The sequence below is a fragment of the Protobothrops mucrosquamatus genome, unplaced genomic scaffold (genome assembly GCF_001527695.2).
Source record: "Protobothrops mucrosquamatus isolate PMUCROS unplaced genomic scaffold, P.Mucros_1.0 scaffold347, whole genome shotgun sequence".
NCBI lineage: Eukaryota > Metazoa > Chordata > Lepidosauria > Squamata > Viperidae > Protobothrops > Protobothrops mucrosquamatus.
This window is the reverse complement of record NW_015386684.1, coordinates 793,663-816,976: the sequence shown is the minus strand read 5'-3', so window position 1 is coordinate 816,976 and position 23,314 is coordinate 793,663. Positions and strand designations below refer to the sequence as shown.

At 36.1% G+C, this 23,314-nt stretch overlaps 1 protein-coding gene across 1 annotated transcript in view; it reads left to right on the top strand.

The window, feature by feature from the left end:
* Positions 1 to 1,289: 1,289 nt before the first annotated feature.
* Positions 1,290 to 23,314, top strand: part of KANK4 (KN motif and ankyrin repeat domains 4) — a 27,391-nt gene continuing 5,366 nt past the window's right edge. Inside the window, exons 1-7 of the mRNA XM_029284056.1 lie at positions 1,290 to 2,034; positions 4,122 to 6,101; positions 10,679 to 10,790; positions 15,421 to 15,648; positions 16,914 to 17,001; positions 18,083 to 18,302; positions 21,693 to 21,835. Of these exons, the coding sequence (XP_029139889.1) occupies positions 2,019 to 2,034; positions 4,122 to 6,101; positions 10,679 to 10,790; positions 15,421 to 15,648; positions 16,914 to 17,001; positions 18,083 to 18,302; positions 21,693 to 21,835 (2,787 nt within the window). The 5' untranslated portion in view covers positions 1,290 to 2,018. The remainder of the gene's footprint in view (positions 2,035 to 4,121; positions 6,102 to 10,678; positions 10,791 to 15,420; positions 15,649 to 16,913; positions 17,002 to 18,082; positions 18,303 to 21,692; positions 21,836 to 23,314) is intronic.

The window sequence follows — 23,314 nt, the reverse complement described above, 5'->3', positions numbered from 1 at the left end:
CGCTTTGGAAAATAGCTTGACTCCCTCTTCTTTGTGGCAACCTCTGAGATATTGGAACACTGCTATCATGTCCCCCCTCGTCCTTCTCTTCATTAAACTAGACATATCCAATTCCAGCAACCATTCCTTATATTGTGGGGGGCAATATGCTGAATCTGTAAACTGCTTAGAGAGGGCTGTAAAGCACTATGAAGTGGTATATAAGTTCTATTGCTACTGTTTTAAGATGTTTTATCACATAGCCAGTGATAATGTGCCTGCACATAGGATTTTTCTTTCCAAGTAACTTTGCCCTTATTTCTATTAATTTTTTTGTTACCTTTCATATAGCTGCATCAAGAAATTCTAATTGTTATTTCTGTCATTCAAGCTATTAATTATTCCACTCAATTCTATGTTACCTGCAAATTTGATGGCATTCTACTGACTGCTTCATTCAAGTCATAGTAAAAGCCCTGAAGAGTAATAGTCCTGGTATAAACCTTCCACACTCCATTCAATCCTGTATATCTCATCAGTCTGATTGCAAAACATTGTCTGAGTACAATTTTGGGGTCAATAATTGTCATGTCCTCCAATATATACAAGTAACTTGTTAATTAGCACATCATGATATACTTTTTCTGCATTTTGGAAGATAGGCGTGGATGTCTTCAGGCTCCTGCTGCTTTTATCAAAATGACCATTACGTCATCACACTACAAGCTCTATCCCTTTGGGGTCTGCATGCAAAGCATATGGATCTGGCATCACAATGTCACAAAGCTTCTTTGATCAGACCAACCTGTTTAACTCCCACTCTACTCATATCACTGAAAATAGGAACTACATTTGCTGTTTTCAAGTTATCTAGCACTTTATTCTTTCCCAGTTCTTTAATCTTTCTCAAAGATAATAAATAACATTTCATCAAGCCTATCAGTATTTGTTTCAATATGCCAGGAAGCAATTTGTTTGGCCCTGGAACTTTATAATCATTGAAGAATTTAAAAAAAGTATTCCGTGACCCCATTTCTGTCAAATTTAAATTTCAGGTTTTTGACTTTTTAATTGCTTGTTTATTTTTATGATTACTTTCATTGCTTTTAATCCTAAAGTGTAAGTCACCTAGAGTTACTTCTGTAATTGAAGTGGCTGCACCTTGATTAGATAGATAGATAGATAGATAGATAGATAGATAAATAGATGATAGATAGATAGATAGATAGATAGATAGATAGATAGATAGATAGATAGATAGATAGATAGATAGATTGTTGTCCCTTTCTCCTCCCCATCACAATTTACTGAGAAAGTTGTTGCTAAACAAAAATAGGAGTTGAAATAGCTGATTTTCTTTATTACCTAACATTTTGGGATCTTCATTGATTCTTTTACTTGAAGATATGTAGATAAGTCCTTTTTGTTACTCCCAGCATCAATTGTCAGTTTCAATTTATTTTCAGCTTCCACTTTCTTGGCACCATATTTATACCAAGGGGCCCATTTCCTCTTTCCAACCCTGCTATATGTTTTCTTTTTTCTTGTTTTCAAAACATTTGTACTTTTATATAGCTATTATATCATTTTAGTTTCTGCTCAATATGCACCCCTAGGCATTTCAGCAATTCATAATCCTGAATTTCTGGAAGTACAGTGAATTGTTCCTCAGCAATAAGAAATAATCTTGCAGAGTTAAGTATTCTCAAAGCGGAAACAGTCACGGTTAGGAGAGCAGCACTGATTTTAAAAATTTTTCAAAATGCTTATCAGGTAAAGGCTAGTGGTCAATAATTTCATTCCAGGAAGAGCAGAATGAGTACATATGTTTTTAAAATAAATTGGTGAAATGTATATCTTATATGTTAAACCAAAATGTAAATAATTGTTATACTCAATTCTTGAAACAGCCATGACTTAGATTTTTTAAAAATAACACTCTCCTCTTTTTCCCCCGTTTTTCTTTTAGGTGGACTGCATTTCTTTTTATGAAGTTTCACTAATGGCTTGACATTGGAAAATTAAACAGAATTCTCATCATGGAGAATACAGATGGTATGGATTCAAACTTCATCTTAATTGAAAGTCAAACATTTCCATTATGAAGCCTAATTTCTCTTTTACTAAGAAGGAATAAACCCACTTTAACTTTTGAAATGTCCTTTTTTTACATATTCACTCCATCAGTGTTCAAAATCTATCCGTACAATGGCAGAAAGTGGTATTTCAGAAAGTATGTATTTTTGAATGGTGCCATTGATAATCGTTTCTGATAAATGATTAGAAATTAGAAAGGTGGGGTGATTCAGAATTACAGATTTATCAAACTGCCTTTCCCCTTGATCTGTGGAAAGAGACTCGAATGCATAAATTCTAACCAAAAACTATGCAAGTAGGAGATCCAGACAGCATTTTAGATAAAAAGGCTGGAAAAGATATCCCAGACAAAGTTGGCAGAATTATGTTTTATGAATGGGTAGTCTTTAAACAGAACTAGATATTTAGCACCAATGCCAGCTTGGTTTTCATTGTGAAGAGCATTAATGGGTTTGTTCTTATTGAGATTGGATTAATATTGAAGTCTATTTTTCTATAGTTACAGATATGTATACATAGACACAGACTTATCCCCAAACAGAGTCAAGAATAATTTGGCTTTGAATTAAATAAAACAATTTAATCAAATTAACTAACCAAATAATTGATTTTGGCCCTGTTGTAGTATTTCTTTCACTTGTCTATTTGGGGAGAAATTTAATTTTTTGTACGCAGTATTCCCCCCCCCCCCCAAAAAAAAAAAACAGATGCAAGTGCCAAAAACAGATTATGCAGTGAAGTCTATTTAGCAAGTGTTGCTCTTAGAAGACTATTAACCAAGGCCTAAATAGTATTATCTATTTAGCCTTATAGACTAAATAAACATCTGGGGCTCTGCCATCTTGTGTGCCCACTGAAACATTCTTACATTTTAAAAAGAGCAAGGCTAACATAGACAGCATTCTTTTTCTTTTATGACAAATGTTAAATCCATGCCAGTAAGTACTTGTCATGGTTAGAAAACATGTTGAAAAATGCATTATCATCACCAAATCTTATAGTAAAGATTTCATATATATTCGAATCCTGCGGCTTTTAAAGCAGATCTGTACCTGAGCCTGCAGAAGCTGTTGTTTACATAATTATCAATAAAGGTGATGACTTAGCAAATTCCTGAGGACTTATAGTGGAACAATGATCTGTGCAGTCAGAGAAAATAAGTTTAATATATTTCCACCTCCCTCTTTAGGGCTGTATCTTCTAGCTGACTCTACAGAGATGTCTTGGATGACAAATTGCCAGCTGTACTTTCCCTCTTTGCCTCGTAGATAGAGACTAACTGCACAGTGATTTAATGAAGCTGCCTTGTAGTTGTGCCTGGAGCTATAGCTAGCATTAGAATAAAAAGTTATGCATACTAATACAGGCTGATTTTCGTCAGTGCTGGAATAGGTCTGTGTTGCTGCAACCTAAAGGCAGGCAGATTTTAGGAAAATCAATAGGATGACTTAAACTTAACATGTCTAACTCTTCTTGTCTGGTATTTAGTTTTCTTTCTTTTTTATTTCCTGCCTTTCCTCCAAGGAATTAAGAACAACATTTTAAACTTCCTTGGGATGAAACCTGATAAACTCAAAAAGATCAGCCTTAATCAGTCTATTATTAATATTCTGTGTGCAAATGTTACTTGGTGAAGACCAATGCATACATATTTCCTTCTGGCCTTTCCTTAGAACTTGATCCTCATGTAATTTATGCAGTGAAATCCTTGGAATAAGAATGATGCATGATAAATGTATGGCTTGCTTCGGTATAAAAGTTATTTATGTCCAATCAGAAGTAGAAAGGAGAGCTTTATAGGATTCTTCCATTTTCAAGCCAACAGCTATGCAGTATTAGAACAGATGTGTAGAGTTTCCTGAACAATTAATCTAAAAAGAGAATAAACTGTCCTAAATGTTATTCCTAAATATTTAGGTTTGCCTTCAACTATTTATATGTATCAGGAAGAGCGAACATGGGGATAATAATCAGATTTCTGGATTGCAATATTATCTCTTGTAAATTAAAGCTTTTATTTTTTGTTTCTATTTTTTCCACGTTAGCAGATAACTGGGCATCAAAAGCAGAGGATAAAGATCCACCCCAAAGTCCCTATTCTGTTGAAACCCCATATGGCTTCCATTTAGATCTTGACTTCCTGAAGTATGTCGATGACATTGAAAAGGGAAATACTATCAAGAGAATTCCAGTCCGCCGGAAAACAAAGCACCCCAAATTTAGCACCCTGCCTCGGAATTTTAGCCTTCCAGAAAATGGATCCAGTGTCTATTCATCCTCCTTAAACAAGAGTTTCCTTACACAGAGAAAGACCTCTTTGGATGCAGAGGAGAGCAGATCCCTGGTCACACCCATTGACATGTCTTCATGTTCACCTCTTCCCCAAGAACCGAGCTACAGAAAGAAAGCCCTGCTAATAGAGACTGTCAAACAAGTTCCTCTTCCCCTTGAAGAGGATACTGCTAATTGCAAAGGAAGGCCTCAGCTTCTAAGGGCATCCAGTATGCCTGCCAAACTTCCACCAATTCCAAATTTAGAAGAAGAAACTCATCAAGCAGTTTTTCTCCCTTCGGGATTTCTTCAGTCTTCCAACGGAAATGGTTTAGAGCTTGATTTTAGCCCTGCAAAAAAACCATCTGAGTTAAATAGTTCCAAAAGATCTTCATTACCCCCTCATGAAAACCTAATAGATTTGAAAGAGCAAATCAATAAAGACATCCAGGATTCTGATAAATGTCCAGGACTAAGGAGAGAAGTTCAACAACAAACAGAGCTTCCTAAGGAAATAACACAACTCAGTGATCCACAGCAAAGCCAACCCCTAATTTCTCAGAAATCCCCTGAGGTGGTTGAGAGTGGAGAAGAATGCCATGCGACACAGGTGAATGTCTGTCCATCATCCATTCAGAGTAGATTGGCCCCTACTGGTACCTCAGAAAACATGTCTATAAAGCAATCCCAGGAAGAAGTAGAACTTAACATATGTGAGACTGTTACAGAAGAAGTAGAGGAAGAGGATGAAGTTACAAGTCTTAGTACTAGAGAAGTGGAAAAAAATATAGAACTTGAGCCCTTCCTTCTCACAGCTCCCAGCAATATAAGAGCATTACAGCAGCACATTGCAATTCTGGAGAAGCAGCTGAATAACAAAACAGAAGAACTTGAGCAGATCCGGGTGGTTTTGAAGCAACAGGATCAAGAAATGAAAGCAAAAGAGAGAAGCATTGAATTGCTAGCAAGTTCTAAAGCACAGCTGGAAGAGAAACTCTGTGGGGAGAACATCAAAGAAATTAAGCCAGGTGTGCAGGCCAGAAAGCCCCCCCAATACCTTGATGTTGCTGTGAATACCGAACATGTACATGAAAAGATAACACATGAAATTGCTGAAAGCATCACAGAGCCTGTGGAACTTCTAGGAGGTGATACTTATGAGGCTGATGATAAAAATGTGGAAATATGTAAGGAGTTACTCTGTGCTGAGATATCAAATGTTTCTGCTGATGATGGAGGAAGAGATAAACCTATTTTTCAGAGCAACAAGGATGGAGAAAGAATCGGTCAGGACAGTGATTGCTCCATTGTGGAACCAAGCTATAATGAGCTACATGTTGATAATGAAAACAACAAGACAGAAAGAAACCCTTTGACCGCTCAGCTGTTGGTTCCTGGTGAAGAAAATTGTTCTGGTCCCAAGACAGCTGACATAAAATCCAAAGGAATGCAAATCATTTTTCAAGAAGATGCACAGCGAGTTCAGGAGGAACAGAATCATCAAGAAGAAAAGGAATCACCTGCAGACCCCATTGTGGGCCAATATATTAAAAAAATCCAGGATCTCTTACAAGAGCAGTGGCTGTGCCTTGAACATGGGTATCCGGAGCTAGCCAGTGCAATAAAGCATCCTGCCTCAAAGCTCAGTTCGATCCAGAATCAACTTGTTAATTCTCTGAATTTGCTGCTCTCTGCCTACTCAGCACAGACACCAACAGACCAAGAGAATTCCAACACACAGTATCAACAGTTGGGTAAATAGTTTCGACAAAGCCCCTTTCATTATCTTACACTGATAGTATTCAGGGATAGCACCACTTGAGAAACAAATAAAGTAGACATAATTGCCTTTTTTCCAAAATAAAAAGGTAAAACTCAGATATTTATAGAACATTCCCTGGTTGTTGTTTTTTTTAAATGAAACATAGCTTAATGTACTGTCCATACCTTCTTTGCGGTTGTCTGGGAAAATCTCAAAGAAGTTATGTACTAAAATCCTGGGCTCCCACTAAGTTAATATTTAAAAATACACTATGACTTATGAAAGAGGATTTATTTGTACATGTTTATATAAAAAAGCTAGTATGAGGCAAATGATAGAAAAACAAGCAAAAGTTAAGAAAGAAGCTTAAGTGTAGAAGCTCTGGAATTTTAAATGTTTTTCAAGTAGAACAAGAAACTTATACTAATTGGAATGCAAAAGATGCTCATTGTGTGCATGTAGGGCTCAATAAGTCAATAATCCTGATCTTGAGTTGGTAGCAGTCTGGGAAATCATCCCTTTCACTTATTTAGTTCAAGATTCCCAAATTCCCTTTGCATATAAACAGGCATACATTATGATAAAAGTAGGTCAATGCAAATAGTCTTTGACTTACAGTGGCAACTGAGCTCTAAATTTCCATTGCCAAGCAGCATAGTTGTTAAGTGAGTTTTGCCCCATTTTATGACTTTTCTTGCCACAACTGTTAAGTGAAACACTGTAGTTGTTAAGTTACTAGCACCGTTGTTAAGTAAATCTGGCTTCCCCATTCACTTCACTCGTCAGAAAGTCACAAAAGGTGATTGCACAACCCCGGGACACTGCAACTATCATAAACCCATGCCAGTTGCCAATGACCAAGGTGTGTCTGTGCTGCAACGGTTGTGTGAAAAACGGTTAGGGTTAGGGTTACTTCTTCAGTGCCGTTGTAGCATTTGAACTAAACAAATGGTTGTAAGTTGAGGAATACCTGTAGGACAAAACTGATTCTACCATAAGCATACTAGAACGGACACCAGATGTTTGGGAACATTGGGTCTTGAGCACCATGGCTACTTATTTCTGTCAAAGCTTTGAATGTCATGTAACTTGTCCTTGACTCCAGATTTTGACCTCCTCAATGTTGTTGGACTGAGCTGCCATCTAAGAAACCTCTTTATGTAGAATAGAGAGGGAGCTCCATTTTGTGCTTTGCCTTAGATAGCAAAATACTTTGTCAAGCGTTCCTGATCCTGGGCAAACCCTGACACTGATGCCCCTTTTTGATTTAAATTAAGGACAGTTTAAAGTTTAAATGTAAGGTTTGTCACACGTAAAACAGCAACAGCAAAGTCACTCTCAGATTCTACTTTTCAATCTCTTGTGATAATAGAAAAGCAACCAATAGTCTTCCTTCTCTTTCATGCATTATCGACATTCTAATTTTTGCCATGCTATCTCGGAATGATCTGGGTTTTCTACTTTGCTGTCTCAGCGGGTGACAATGTGACTTAGAGAGCTGAATGTGGCTGACAAATAACAGACTTTGGCATTTTCAGAAACCTTGTACAGATCCTCCGCCTTACATCTTAATGAACAACAAGACAGAGAAAAGGCCTTATTCATGTTCCATTTCACAAATTTTTGTTCTCATAATTTACGCAATGTAGGATGTCCTTTCCCAAGCGTATTGAAAGTTGATTCTCATACTATTCCATTCTGTCTCTTAAAATTTTCTGTCAAATGTCATAGTTCAGTTTGAAATTAAAAATGAGAATGTCTTTGCTCTTGTGCCTAAAATGCCCAAAAGGAAGATATTAAACAGACTTGGTAGGTCCCGAGGGTTTTCAAATCAAGAAAACAATGAAGGGACAAAATCCTAAATGGAAAATAGAAAAACTGTGGGAAATAGGGAAGGGATTTTTTTATGTTGGACACATCATCCCTATTCAATCAGTTCTTTCATTAATAGTGCAGAATTGAGGAGGGATCACTTGGTTTCCTTCTTTCAGTCTCTCTTCTGCCATTTTATACATAAAAGGCTTAAACATGGTATAAAAGAAAGGCCACCACCCATGCTATTTATTCACAATATAGTTTCCAGTGGTTCTGGAAAAGTTTGTGCCTTTTTATGTATAGAGATATAGGTAAATTTATGCCTGTTTTTCTGGTTTGTCTCCTTGCATTTTCCTGCTTTTGCCTTGCTTTTGCCAGTTAACTGTTTTGGTGTGTGCTGATGTTTAATAAATAAACATCAAGCCATGTCTTTTTTTTCTACCTGAATTGAGTGGTATGTGCTTGCTTTGGTCTGGATAGGGGGATTGAGCATGCTAGCTAAAAATTAGATTGGAATATTAAAATAAGTTCCCAACATTTTAGGCCATCTAACATGATTCCAGAACCCTGCCAAATGGTGCATACTTGGTGATACTACCAAATATGTTGCCATCCCAATGTATAATCAATCATAGCACATGATATGACATACAGCAAAACATTTTAGCAAATTCAGGAAGATCTTCTGTAATGTATAGGGCACCTATGAAGTTCAGAAAGTGACCCATTTGAAGATTTTCAATGTGATGAAGAGATAGGCAATTTGTTGTCCTCTTACAATCTTTTCCACCAATCAAGTGTTGCCCAGATATTTTGGATTTTAACTTTTATCAGCTGTGGCTTATCAAAATACCTGGGCGACATCAGATTGCTTGCATTTGTCTGAAGATATTAAACCACACAACTATCTATTCTTGTGTTTAAGAGAAAAATTGTAAGGCAATTAATGCTGAAAGAAAACTATGCACTAAGTTTGTAATTTGAATATAAAGTTTTAAATTTCAGAACTTAAAACTATGTAGATACATTTGAAAAGAAAGAGTCTTAATTTGTGCTAATAATTTAAAGTCACAATTAGTTAGCTCAATTCAATAATCCTTTGACAAGAAGAACCAATAACCAATTTTTCATACTGAGACCTAGTGCTCCATTGTGGAGATAAGCAAATTAATTCCTTCCAAATGTTATGTAATGCCATCGTCATTAGTTTTATTTTTGCCCAGATTAGGCTAACATAGGTAGCCCTAGTTTTTCAGAGTAGAAATGTCCAGACAATACAATCCAACTGTTTGTTACAAACAACCAAAGAGTGTCTTGTAGCAAAAGATACTGTTATTAGCATTTTATACTAAATGTGAACTCTGGTAGTCTTTTTCATTGTGGATAAGAGCCAGTTTGGTCTGTTGGTTAAGGCACCAGGCTAGAAAGCAGGATACCATGAGTTCAAGTCCTGCCTTAGTCATGAAAGCCAGATGGATGACCTTGGGCCAGTCACTCTCTTGCAGCCTAACCCACCTCACAGGATTGTTGTTTTTGTATGGAAAATAGGAGGAAGAAGATGTGTTAGATTGTTTGTAAAAATAATAAAGATGGGATACAAGTAAGTAAGTAAATAAGTAAACAAACAAACAAACAAATATTATCTAGAATATCTCAGATTAGTTGCCCTGGTTCTGCAGTTGGCAATTTGTCATGTGGAGTAGGTCTAGCTCAAGAAATGTACTTGGCAGTATTGATAGACAACATAATGCCTTTTCAAGGCACCTTAGACTGATCATGGGACAACATCCTTCACTATGTCCGAAGGCAACAGACTGGAGTCTAGGTTGGACTACGTTGGACTACTAATATCTACTAATATCTCACTGCTGCTTAATACCACTCCCGTATGCTTGCTTGTTGCCTTTCAGAGAAATGCTGTATGTTGAGAACTGTTGTTGTTTGATCCAATTCTTTTCCTATTCACTTACAGCTCTTTATCAGCCCAATTGGAAAGATGACAATTAAAAGTTAGCTTGAGAAATGAGTCAAATCATCACTGAGTCAATTCAGGGCAATGAGGGAAAAGGGGAATAATGTCCATTGTCACTCATAGCATCTTCCATCTGAACATGATAATTCAAATTAGTGCTGACTCTTAGCAACAACACAGGTAGATTTGCTCCATAATAATCTGTCCTTACACTATGGTCTTTCAGGGATTCCAATTGTACACTCATCACCAATTTAACTGAGTCCACCCACCTTGTTACTAGTTGTTCTCCTCTTTCATTCTACCTTCCCAGCAATAGAACATTCTTCAGAGAGCTAAATCTTCCCATAATGTGCCCAAAGTAAGACAATTTGAATCTGGTCATTTGTACCTCTAATGAAATCTCTGGAGTGATTTGTTTGGTGATCCCTGTGTTTATTTCTTGGTTGCTCACAGTATCCCTCAATTCTTGTTCTTATGTTGTCACAATTCTTTTTACGGACTTCAGCTGCCATAATGTGTTAGTATGTCTCACAGTAGATAACAGTATGGAAGATTTTTCTACCGCATCTTCTATGTTAGCTTGAGAGTTCCTGTATATTGGGAAGAATGCATGATGGCTGCATGAAGTCCTGACCACCTAGGAATGTCCATCATGAACATCTGGCATGGGGGGAAAAAATGGCAGTAGAACTCAACATTTGCAACATATATGGTAATATTAAGAAAGAGCGGTGATGATACTATTTTTATATAATTGTTCTAAAACTTATTTCTATCAGAAATCTCTCCAAGCACAAGTCTGAAATCTATTATGAAAAAGAAAGAAGCTGGTTTCCACGAAGGAAGTAACGGCACCAAAAAGAACCTTCAGTTTGTTGGGGTAAATGGTGGGTAAGCATCAGTGGAAGGGACAAGATTGCCTTTTCATTTATAATGCTTCATTGCATGTGTACCCAAAATGATACGGACATGTCTGATTAAATGTAACTTCATTTATTCCTTTTACATTCTACTGTGGATTAGATCGCTGTCAAAAATTGCCAAGAAGCAATAAAGAGAATGTAATTAATAGAAGTCGTATATTCCTGCTTCAAGCGTAATTGATTCCTTGCTTAGAGATCAAGGAGAAGATTCCTTGCTTAGAGATCATCAGAAAAGAAACGATACTCTTTCCAATGAATGAATGAGTAATGGACTATGCAGTAAGCCTCAATACAGGTAGCTTTCAGGTTAGGATGACAATTGGGACCGGCTAAGTGATGGGGTTGTAAAATGCAGTGTCACATGATCACATCATGAAACCCTGACAATTCCAGCAATCCTGATTGCCATAGTTAAGCAAGGACTGCACAGGCTGTTAAGCGTGGATCTCACATGACTGCAACTTCTGATTTCCTGTTGGCTTCCCAATTGACTTTGCTTGTGGGACGTCGACAAGGAACATCAGAAATTGTAATCACAGGAATTGTAACTGACTACAGGAACTCTGAGGATTGCTCATAAGTCCCTCTTGTTCAGCGCCATCACAGGTTTGAACAGTTGCTAAATGAGCAGTCATAACCTGTGTAACACACTATTATTGTTACTTTATTCTATACATTATGCATTACTTACTTTATATTATCTCACATATCTTGTGCCATATTGTTATTATATTTAGTCTTCAGTTTAAACTTCTTCCTCTTTGGATTTCTAAAGAGGGGTCCAACTAATTTACTCTATTCTCTCTTACAAGCCACCTTTAAAAAAAGTTCTTGAATCTACCTCAGAGGACTGAAATGTTGTACAGTTCACCGTTTGGGACAATTCCTATTATAGGTTGCTTATGGTGAGGCCGTGCCATTTTTTGGGAGGCTTAATAGTACTTGGCTTCCAGGGCATCAGGATTGGTCAACTGCACTTTTCTCCCTTGTTAATTAAATCCTTTCTCACCAGCCATATGTCATCCCTGCCCCTTGGTTCCAAATCTAAATGGACAATTTATTCCATAGCAATATTTTCCCCTGGATTTTTTTTTAAAGGGGTAAAGCAAGCATGTGTGGAGCCAGTTATCTGTAAGAATGACCACATGGAAAATTGAAGTTTACTGCAATTGACAATTGACTCAGTCAGTAAATGAGCAGAATCAATGACTATTCATGGTTGAAGGAGTTTATATGTGGCTACATAGGGGCAAATGGCCATTTATTTCTGTATCAATGTAATCAGGATTACAGTAATGCCTTCCTTTTCCTTCCAAGAAGCAAAACAATCACTGCTGGAAATAAGAAAGTTAGGCAAAGACAAACATCAAGAGGAAGAAAAAGTATCTGAAGGGTAGATCTAATCTCCTAAACCAACAACTAATGTAGGCATATATAGTACAATACTAATGGACACCTGGAGATTCTAGGCTGCATGTAGCACCCCAAATTGCAGTCTCTAGTCAATGAAGTCTTACTTCCTCAAATATTAATGCAGTATTGTCCCCATCCCAAAGATTGCTCACTCCTGTTTGTGCTCCTCTTCCTTTGCCATTAGTTCCTGCCTCTAGCAGATTATTCCCAGAGTTCATTTGAGCAGAGAAAACAGACCCATTTCTGCACTAGATAATAGCTTGTTTTTTTGGATTGGGTCTTGCTCTTCCTCCACATCTAGGACAACTTGCCATAGACATCTCGCCACGGCCAACTTGCCAAGGGATAACTCATCGTGGGACAGTTCCACGCAAGATAATTCAATGCGATAAATGTTATCCGCCACTATTTTTGTCAATGGAAAGAATGTCAAAGAAGCAATGATGGATAACATTTATTGCATTCAGTTATCCTGTGTGGAATTGTCTCATGGCAAGTTGTCCCACGGTTGACTGAAAGGGATGAGTTGGCTGCAGTGAGTCATCCTATTCCTCCCCCTTCATAATGACTAGGAAGAAATAAACAGTTATTGTGCCTTGATATACCGAAAAAGCAATCTTTAAATGGATGTCTTGAGCTGTTTACTAAATACTAATCAAATTCTTCCTGAATCTGGATATAATTGTTGATACAAATCTCTTCCTTGTGCTTTTACTAGAGTAATGAGGTAGGGTTGGAGCAATCCAGGAATGTGTGCCAAGGCATTAAATACTAAGGCATGGTTTATTGTGAACCACAATAGCATTTCTTTAAAGTTTTGGGGAAAGTCTTTGCAGAATAATCTCAATCTGGTTCCATTTAATATCACTCATTAAATAATTAAAATTACTTCTTTCTTGGGCTCATACGTGGAAATCACAAATATTGTTTTTGTCGTATTTGTGGAAATGTTTTAAATTATTTTAGTAGAATTAGGTGTATACAAACACAGGTATGATTCAGTAAACTACAGAATTATTGCTTAAGTTCACACACTGGTAAGTTAGTTACCTAATTCAGATGAGCCTACTCATCAGATCTGATGGGAATTAATATTTTTGGTTTCAAAAATTTGAAAGTGCACAGTACTCTTAATCATTGGTCATAACTTTATGATTCCTTCTGTACCTAAATTGATGTTTTAGGTCCCCTACAGCAACCAATTAATTATGGCATTGGTAGAAATTTAATTTTTCTTTCATTATTCTCATTTTTAAATGTACCTCCGTATCGAGTTTCAGCCATATGAATTTTTCTAGTCATAGCATCATCAAACATGCAAAACGAAGGTTCAAGCAAACATTGATTTCTTCATGAAGCAATAAATACAAGCTAATTCCATGGTTTACTGTAAGGTTCTCCTCACACTAAAACCTTTTAATGCAACCTCTTACAATTTAAAACAAGCATCGTCAAGACAATTCTGCTAATAACAATTCATTTGCAAATTCAGAACCATTTCCCTTACATTTACTTTGACCACGTTTTACAAACTTTCAGGAACAGCCTGTTGTAGAGAACCATTTTTAAAAATTAACTTACTGATGCAGGAATAGAATAAAATAGAATAACAGAGTTGGAAGAGACCTTGGAGGTCTTTTAGTCCAACCCTCTGCTCAGGCAGGAAACCCTATACCATTTCAGACAAATAGTTGTCCAGTCTCTTCTTAAAAACTTCCAGTGTTGGAGCACCCACAATTTCTGGAGGCAAGCCTTTTCCACTGATTAATTGTTCTAACTGTCAGGAAAATTCTTCTTAGTTCTAAGTTGCTTCTCTCCTTGATTAGTTTCCATCCATTGCATCCATCTCCTTGATTCAGTTCCAGGAACTGAAGAACATAATCAGTAAAAAAACCTAGTCATACAACGGCTAATGGCTTTAAAGTGCTCTGACACAGAGGTGGTTTTGCTTTAAAAAAATGCACAAATGGCTACCAGTGGCTGCTTGTCTTGATCGCTATCTGCTAGATGCAACATGCCTTGAATGCCAGGCTGTTACAGAGCAACTGGGAAACTTCCCCCTTCCCTGTTTTGAGTTATCTGAACGTATCTGGTTGACCTTTTTGTGGCCTAGAATACTCATTCCCCCCCCAAGCAAAATTATGCATTATTCAAATATATGCACCAAACGCCTCTTCTATTTACTGTTACATGGAAGCAGTAAAAAGGAATGTCAGGAATGCATAGATTAACAGGGTGAATTTTTATTCAAGGTAAAATAGCAGTGTTGCTTTGACATCAGCAATAAATAACAATGAGACAGATGTCAGTCATGTGTATTTCCAGGTAAAACAGCCGTTTCCCCCCCCCACACACACACACTTTTGGCATTAGCAGTCAATAGAAAGACTTTGTTTCTGGGAATCAATTTATTCTGTCAATAATCACGGTAGCTACACTTTTATGCTCGTTTCCTTGGAATTAACTGCCATTCAGCTTAGGCTGAGTAAACACTTGATTGCACACATTACTCTAAGTCATAATGTGATTTCCTTTTGTTTAGTATGTTGCATGAACTAAGCCACTGAGGTTTTTAAACTTATTGGCTTAGCGTTTTGTGTGAATCCTGGCAATTGTGACTTACTCAATAACTGTGAATAAATAAACCATGCAGCGTACAAACTCAGCCACCTAATACTTCTGCATGAATAGTACTGCAAACTATTCAGAACAAGCTCTAGTTAAAAAGTTACTATAATTCTTACAAGAGGATTATTTCTATCCGTCTACATCTATCTATCTATCTATCTATCTATCTATCTATCTATCTATCTATCTATCTATCTATCTATCTATCTATCTATCTATCTATCTATCTATCTATCTATCTATCTAGTCTCTCTCTTTTTCTCTCTCTCTCTCTCTCCATAGCAGCTTAAGTGACTCTGGCTGGTTTACAATAAACAAATATTTTTCAAGTCAGCTCTGAGTTCCAAGTTATGCTAATTTCAGATATATATATTTTATTACTATAAGCAATATAAAAATTCACCAAGAATAAGTCAAAGAACATACGTATCAACTTCTTTGCATCCTAAATCCACAATGTCTTGCATAGAATGGATTTTAGAGTTAGACATTTGGGGCTGACTACTCAATTTGCTTGTCAAAAGAGAAACTAAGTAATGCCTGGTGTCCATGTTCAGTTATGAAACCACGTCCAGTGAAGATTCTAGCTGTGAAGAAAACTCCTTTGAAGGTGATTCAGATAATGAGATGGACAGAAAACATGGGAATGAAGAGCAAAGTTGGGGGAAAGATGTCAAAGAAGGTGAACAATCAACATCTGCTACTCCTCAAAGTGCAAAGAAGGACCGTGATCCAGAAAAACTAGAGGAAACCACACAATCAACAATGCAAGATAAAGCTGAGCGGTAATTACAGCTTTGTATATAACTATAAGCAACCAGTCCATAACAATTTGTGTTTCATAACATTATCTGCAGGTGAAATATATAGTGAGAAAAATAATATCTGTGTTCATATAACGAAAAGTTACAACAGGGATGATATTTATTGATACAGGTAGTCCTTCACTTATCAACATTCATTTAGTGACCGTTCAAAGTTGCAACTGCACTGAAAAAATATGACTTATGACTGTTTTTCGCACTTACAACTGTTGCAGCATCCCCATGGCAACTAGTTCATATTTATGACGGTTGCAACGTTCCGGGGTCATGTGATCACCTTTTGCGACCTTCTGACAAGCAAAGTCAATGGGGGACCCAGATTCAATTAATAATCGTGTTACTAATTTAACAACTGCCGCAATTCACTTAACAACTTTGGCAAGAAAGGTAGTAAAATGTGTTAAAACTCACTTAACAACTGTTTCACTTAGCAACAGAAATTTAGGGTTCAGTTGTGGTTGTAAGTGGAGGACTACCTGTATTGTTTGAGCAGATCTTGGGTTTCATGTAGAATGTATATTTAAGTCCTTATATTTAATTACAAAGCTAGCAATAGATTTATAAGCATCTGTTTAAATTAGTGGAATTAACTTTATAATAGTGATGCTGAAAAAAAAAAGGCACTTTGCACTCTAATAGAAAAAAAAAATCAGATGAGAGAATTTAATGTTTAGCCTGTGGGCCACCTCTGCTCCATCAAAGCCTTGAGCCATTCTGTAGACAATGCCATCTTCGTGTATGCAGTAACTTACCAGCAGTTGTATAATTCTTGTGAAAGAACTTTCTCTCAAGGAAACCCATGATAAACTGGAGCCCTGCTCCTAACTAGGCAGGGTGTTGTGTGTATGAAAATGATGAATATAATCTAAGGAAAATCATGCAATTTGAATCTAGCGTGCTTCACTCCATTGGATTGTGGCCAGTATTGTTAACATACTTATTGTAGGGAAGCATTTAAATTCTTGCTGTAACCCTAACTGCTATTTTGACTTTCTGCTTTGAACTTTTCCAATAAGTTAGGAGACTTTTGTGTACAAAGAAAGGCCTTAATAATAAAAGTAGCATTGGTAGTAAAGGAATAAAAAGAAAAGTTACTTAGGGCTTGAGGGATTCATAATAAGGTCCCCTTGTCCATTACCATAGCTATATATTTTTTTCCAATTCCCAATCACCATTCCATATCTATTTCTTAGGTAAACACAGATAATTATGTTTTTCATTTTCAGATTTAGACCTTCCGGAGATTTTCTCAAAGGGTGCCAGATCTTAAGCAAAAACATGTCAGAAATAAGGACCACAAAGGAAAAATTCCTGGTACTCCTATTTTTTTTCACTTGCATTTTAATCATGTGGGTTTTTTAAATCTTTCTTTAAAATCTTATAATTTACGTTTAATTTTATATAGGAGCACTAAGTGTAAATACTCATAGGAATTTTGAACTTCCTCTTCTCAAAAACCACATTGCATTTTTGGGTAGAATTTAATGACTAAGTTAAGTGTAAGTGCAAATAACACATTCATAAATATATGAACTCCCTGTCATCCTTGTAAGGGACAACTAGAATTCCTGGTCTCGTTTCTGATCCAGCATTTTAACGCCAACATCATTGACTCTCAAATATTATGGTTTACTTATCTGATAGCAGATTAGTTTTAAAAAATCCAGCTAGCTAAAATACTGAAGATAGAGGTGTCATAAATTAACCATCAATCCAAGCAATGTAGCTAAACATAATTACACTATGAACCCTTACTCTTCTTACTCTTCTTCATCCAATAATCTTAGGGGCTATATCAGAGAACAAAAACAACAGAAAGTGTGGAAAATTATCCATTTAGAAGAATTAGGTGGGTGTCAAATGAACAGAGAGTGTAAAGAACTCTCCAGAAAATATAAAAAATTTTGGGGAAAAAGAGAAATCCTCCCAATAATTTAATTTCCACAATAGAGCATTCCATAGATTAGCTAGACGTGCATGGTTTATTTATTTATTATATTTATATGCTTCCCATCTCATTGTTGGAGAGACCCTGGGTGGCATATAAAAACACTTAAAATTAATGAACCTGAAATAGAGAAATAGTTTCTTAAATATATACTCTGACTATATGATAAATTGAAGGGACAACTCTTGAATGTATTCCCCTCAGAATTTAATGAAAGGAACTTTCTAGTAGAAAGTTGCAAGCAATCCAGTTATTTCAGATACAATATTATTCATAGCTTTTAAATAAAGCTGTAGATTTTTCCCTAATAAATAAAAACCCATTTATTCCCAAGAGGTCAAAGTGAGATTCTTGTGGTTTGGGTTGGGAGTCAAAAAAATAATAATACAAACATGGTTGGATAGTTTACAAACACCGTTAATCTAAATCAGATCCTGATCTTTTTAGAGACATGTATTGAGCACTGTCTGTCAGGAGTGGTTCCGGATCTCGAGCAGGAAATCGTCTTCTCCTGAAATTGTTGCAGCTTACCTCCAGGAGATTGAGGCGGTTCATCCCAACCTACAGAGTGTCATTGTCAATTTAGCCGATGGAAATGGCAACACAGCCCTACATTACAGTGTTTCGCATTCTAACTTTTGGATTGTGAAGCTTCTTTTAGAGACAGGTAAGAATCCTTGATTTAAGCTTTGTTTCCATTGGCTGGGCTTTGAAAAGTCCCACAGAATTGGCCTTTTCCATTCCATTTTATACCGCCAAATCCAGTGTCATAGATGCCCGGTACAAACTGCCATGATGAAAAATGACCAAATGTTCTCTCAACCCCTCCCCTGCCTTTCATATTTATTTCCCAAGGTTGGACCTATATTGCATCATGATTTTGTGACACATTTTGGTCATCATTTTGGTGGATGTTCTACTAAGTTTGTTTTACTACATGTTATACTGTACATGGAAGAAATCAAAGGCTATTTATCTATTTCTGTTGTCTGTCATTCCAGTCTCATTTATTACTATATTCTATTCTTAGGCTTTAGGTGTTCAGTCTTTAAAATTAGTTTTTTAAAATTTTCTTTAGTAGTAATAGAGAAGGAAAAGGAAAAAAAACAAAATCCAAAGAAAGTTATAATGCAAATACAAACATTCACCCAACAATGCATTAAAAAATACTTTAAAAAGTTTAAAAATCAAGAGAGAAAAACAAAGTATAGTCTAATATATTGTTATAACACTTAAGAGTTTCAATTCTATATATACCTATATAATGTAAGTATTATTCAAGTGTGTGGATTTCTAATACACTTATATAACTATCATTATTTTTTAGGTTTTAGCTTTAAGTTTTAACTTCAGGTTTTAATTTTAGGCTTTCTTGACTTATGCTAGAATCTTTTTGTGAGTTGAGCAGCCTAACAAACTAAATAAATAATCATGAGAGTCTTCCCTTGTTGCATTCCTAAGAATCAGTAGACTTGACAAAGCAGACATATGATGGAACCTCCACAATCTAATTTTGTTGAAAATTGTTTCATACTTTAAGCATCAACCATATTCCCTATTTATGTTTAGCAGCTGAAGGTGAATGAAACTTTTTAAATATTTTATGGCATTTGGTACATTGAGTATAAGAGTGCATGCAGCAAAAGTACATATTCTATGTCAAGAATTGAACTAATATTTCATAATTAGGAATTGTTACTTGTAAGCTTTTAAGATTGTAAGAGAAGTGATCATTAGATCAAATAGAAAAGTCTTGTGAAATTCTCATCCAATAAACATGAATGCATTTTCTACTGAGAAGAAAGAAGCTTTGTTACTATTGAGTTGGCATGACAATCTATAAAATGTTAGAAAAGTGGCATATTATCATAAGTGTCTGTAAATCAATTGTTGCGCTAAAATTTCCTAACAGCTCCAGAAGATTCAAACAAGGCTGTTTTGTTCTGCCAGTAGACTGCCCTCGGGCAATTATGTTCAGAGCTACACACGGACTTTAAATACTAAATTGTTTCAAGTCTTTATGAAAAAAAGGAAGAATGATCTAAAGTTCTAGTAATGATTCAGTGCTTAAAGGACACCCTGTATTTCTCTTCTCTAACTGATTGCAAGCAAATGTCTTTATCAACTTTGCTTCTTGGGATAATTTCTTTAAAAAGCACCCATTCTGCTCCTGAACTACCTTTTTCTTTACTCTTTACTCACTGTAGTCTGTTCTTTTGTTCTTTTACTTTGCCTCTTTCTTTGAGGAATTCTACCCCCAAAACTATGGTTATTTGAAAGTTTAGCAGAAAAAAAGGATGGTTGGATGGATTGCATGGATGATGGTTAGGGCAATCAGTATCTGATAGGAGTACAGGAAATAAATGGAAAATGTAGACATTCAATCAGACATGATGGATAAAATCTAGTTTACATCCTAAAAGATTTCGATGAGTTGGTTCTGTTGGACTAATTCTGGCTCTAATCCATATTTGTCTAATGAAGGTAACTCTTACTTTCCCTATTATTTCCTATTTTTTTTTTGCCCAGAATCCAACTGTATGGAAACATATTTTGAATGAAATTGTAATTCTGTTTATTATCTCAGCATATTTTCTTGGGTGATGTTCAAGTTGGCATTAATTGTCTAGATAATTTTGCATACTACTGACCTCTGCTGACCAGAGATAAAAAGTGTCACTATTACTTAGCGGCCTATTTATGTTTGTAAAAGGATAACATATCAAGATCTTATATATCAACAAAAATATTCTGAAAATACTTTACAAATGTGTTCAAAAATCCCGACTAGTAATCAAGAATTACCCTTCCTGGGATGAGACGAAATGAATCAAGAATTCCTCATTAAGATGCCTTTTTATGCTTCTGTGTTTGTTGGAGGTAGATTCTAAATAAAGTCAAAGGAGTAAAGTTGATGAAAAGAGGGAATACAACAAAATTTCAAGAAGTTCCCATTATGATTTTCCCATGGTCTGAAAAAACATGTGAGTATTTTCCCAAAGATGCTTTTTCAAGAGGCAACTGGACTTTCTTTGTTTTTCCTTGAAGACATTTCACTTCTCATCCAAGAAACTTCTTCGGTTTCTTGAAAATCCATCTACCTCTTGAAAAAACACCTTTGGGACAACATTGACCTGGTTGACTGATAATCTCCATAAACATGTGAATATTCTTTATAAAATCTATCTTGTAAATTAACTATCCTAAAGCGGAAGCAACAGAAAGGGCTTTCTTGGTTAATGCAATTATCTGTACATCTTCCTGGTTTGTGTTATGAGGAAATAGATTTATAGTAAATATTATAGTGAAGAATGCATCCTAAACTGGGATCAGAGAGGAGTGCAGCCAGACAAATCACTCAGCAACTAAAGATCCTGCTGCCAATGCTGGCCAAGACTGAAAGGTGTTTTTTTTTATAATTCTCTCATTCAGTGCAATAGAAGTGAGAAACCATAATCTATCAGCTCTTGTCTCTATAGATGTAGAGGCTGAGGACAAAGATTATTCTCCTTACATACATGATACCGAAATGTGTATTAGGCAGAACTGAAGCTACCTGTTGACCTTGAAGGAAGGAGACAGATAACAAAAAACAGATTGTGGTCTTTTCTGTGGTGTGAAGGGCATCAATATATGGGTACAATAACAGACATTGTTTTTGTTAGAAGGGGCTAGGACATGTGGAGTCTCCTTAGAAGATTAGAATGTAGAGGTTCTGGGTTAGCCCACAGCAAGGTCACCCCATGTTGTAGTTATTAGATATCCTAAATATCTAATATTCCTGCATGTTAATGCATTGCTTTTGTAAGCCTTGTGACCATTTTCAAATGGAATAACCGTGTGAACTTTGGGGTTTCACTGTCGTACAATGGTCATTCAGCTGAGGTGAAACCTCTTCCTCTCTACTAACAGAGTTACTCAGTGGAAGAGCAGCTCAGTAGAGGAGAAGTAGTTCAAACTAGGTAGGCAGGATCAGGTTTTGACACTATAAATAAATCAATTTAGGAAAGTCTTCTTCTCCGATTACTGATATCTAAATCTTTGTTTTTTTCTTCAGGTGTTTGTGATGTGGATTATCAAAATAAAGCTGGGTATACAGCAGTAATGATCACTCCACTAGCATCAGCAGAGACCGAGGAAGAAATGGAAGTAGTCAAGAAGCTCTTGCAAGAAGGCAATGTCAATATAAGAGCTAGCCAGGTATATTTAATTTTTTGTTAACTCCGAGGGCTACTTTGATGATGTTCTCCAATAATGTTTCATTATTTGTGTATTATTAAATCATGATATGCACGTATCATCTAGGACGAAGAACTCCAAAATAAAACCAGGAAAAAAACAAGAACAAACACTTTTTTATATAGTAGCTAAGAAAACTGAACATGGTTACAGTATTTAGAGATGTTTTGGTGTTAAACGATGAAACTCATCAGATCAGAACATCCTTCTCTAGTTAATAGAAAACAGCATTAAACTTTCGTGAGTAGATCTGGAGACAATTTCATCACAAGGAATCTAATCACCGAGAGGCCAGTACTAAAGAGTTCCTTTGATTGGAACATAAAATGTGAAGAGCGGGAATCAAGGAAGACTTTAAATTGTTAAAATAGAAGTGAAGTAGACTAAATTACCGTAGTTATTTTAGGAATAAGTAGTCCTAGGTGGATTGGATCTGGTCCATTTTACTAATTGCAAAACTTGCTGAATGCAACTTCTACAGAGTTACTCATAGGTAATTAGAATTAAGAAATTGAGGAACTTGGAATTACATCAAGGTTTACATTGGGTAAATGCCATAATGCTGCAGAAAGGTTTTGTGGAGATGCTTTTGGTTCAATATGTGCTTTAAACCATGTAAACACACATTCTATTTCCAGTCCTGGACATTAACAGATGGATTAACATCAACATAAATAAAACTGACCCCATAATAATAGTAATAAATAAATCAGAAGATGGAGGTACAATCTACTAAGAGTTTTTATAGGTACAGATTGTGAAACAGATCACAAATATACGGGTATTCAGGTTATACCTATATAATTGTGGTCTGAAATCTCTTTAAAAATTAAAGAGATTAGCTATGCCATCAAGATTTCATTTGGAGACTATACAATCGTATAAAATTGTATATTCTGTATTGTAATATATATACTATATAATATATGTAATATATATTACATTATATCATTATAAATGATATATAAATATATAATAAATCTAACATATATATTATATATGTTACATAATATATTATACATTATATATTGTACATACATGATCAATATAAGGACCCATTGATACACATAGGTGGATCTATCGCTAGCTCGGTGCTGCCAGCACCCTCTGACAGGTCTCTCGCTTGCCCTCCTGCCAGCGCCTCCCCTATCACTGCCCCTCTCTGACAGCCTTCTCACTTGCTCATCCGCTCACTCGCATAGCTTCCCATCTGGTGCCCGCAGCGAGTTAACCCTGCAGTGACTTTCCTGTGTTGACATGTCCTGCAAAGAAATGGTGGCACCAAGTTGGCAGAAGGGACTTGGTGGTGGCAAGCAGGATGCACCTAGCTGGCTGCACCAAGCTAGTGGGTGTTGAATTGTCCCATTCTGCACATAGGTTATGCAAAAGAGAACCTAGGCACAATGGGAAGAGGTAGGCACTGTGAAAACAGAAATAGGG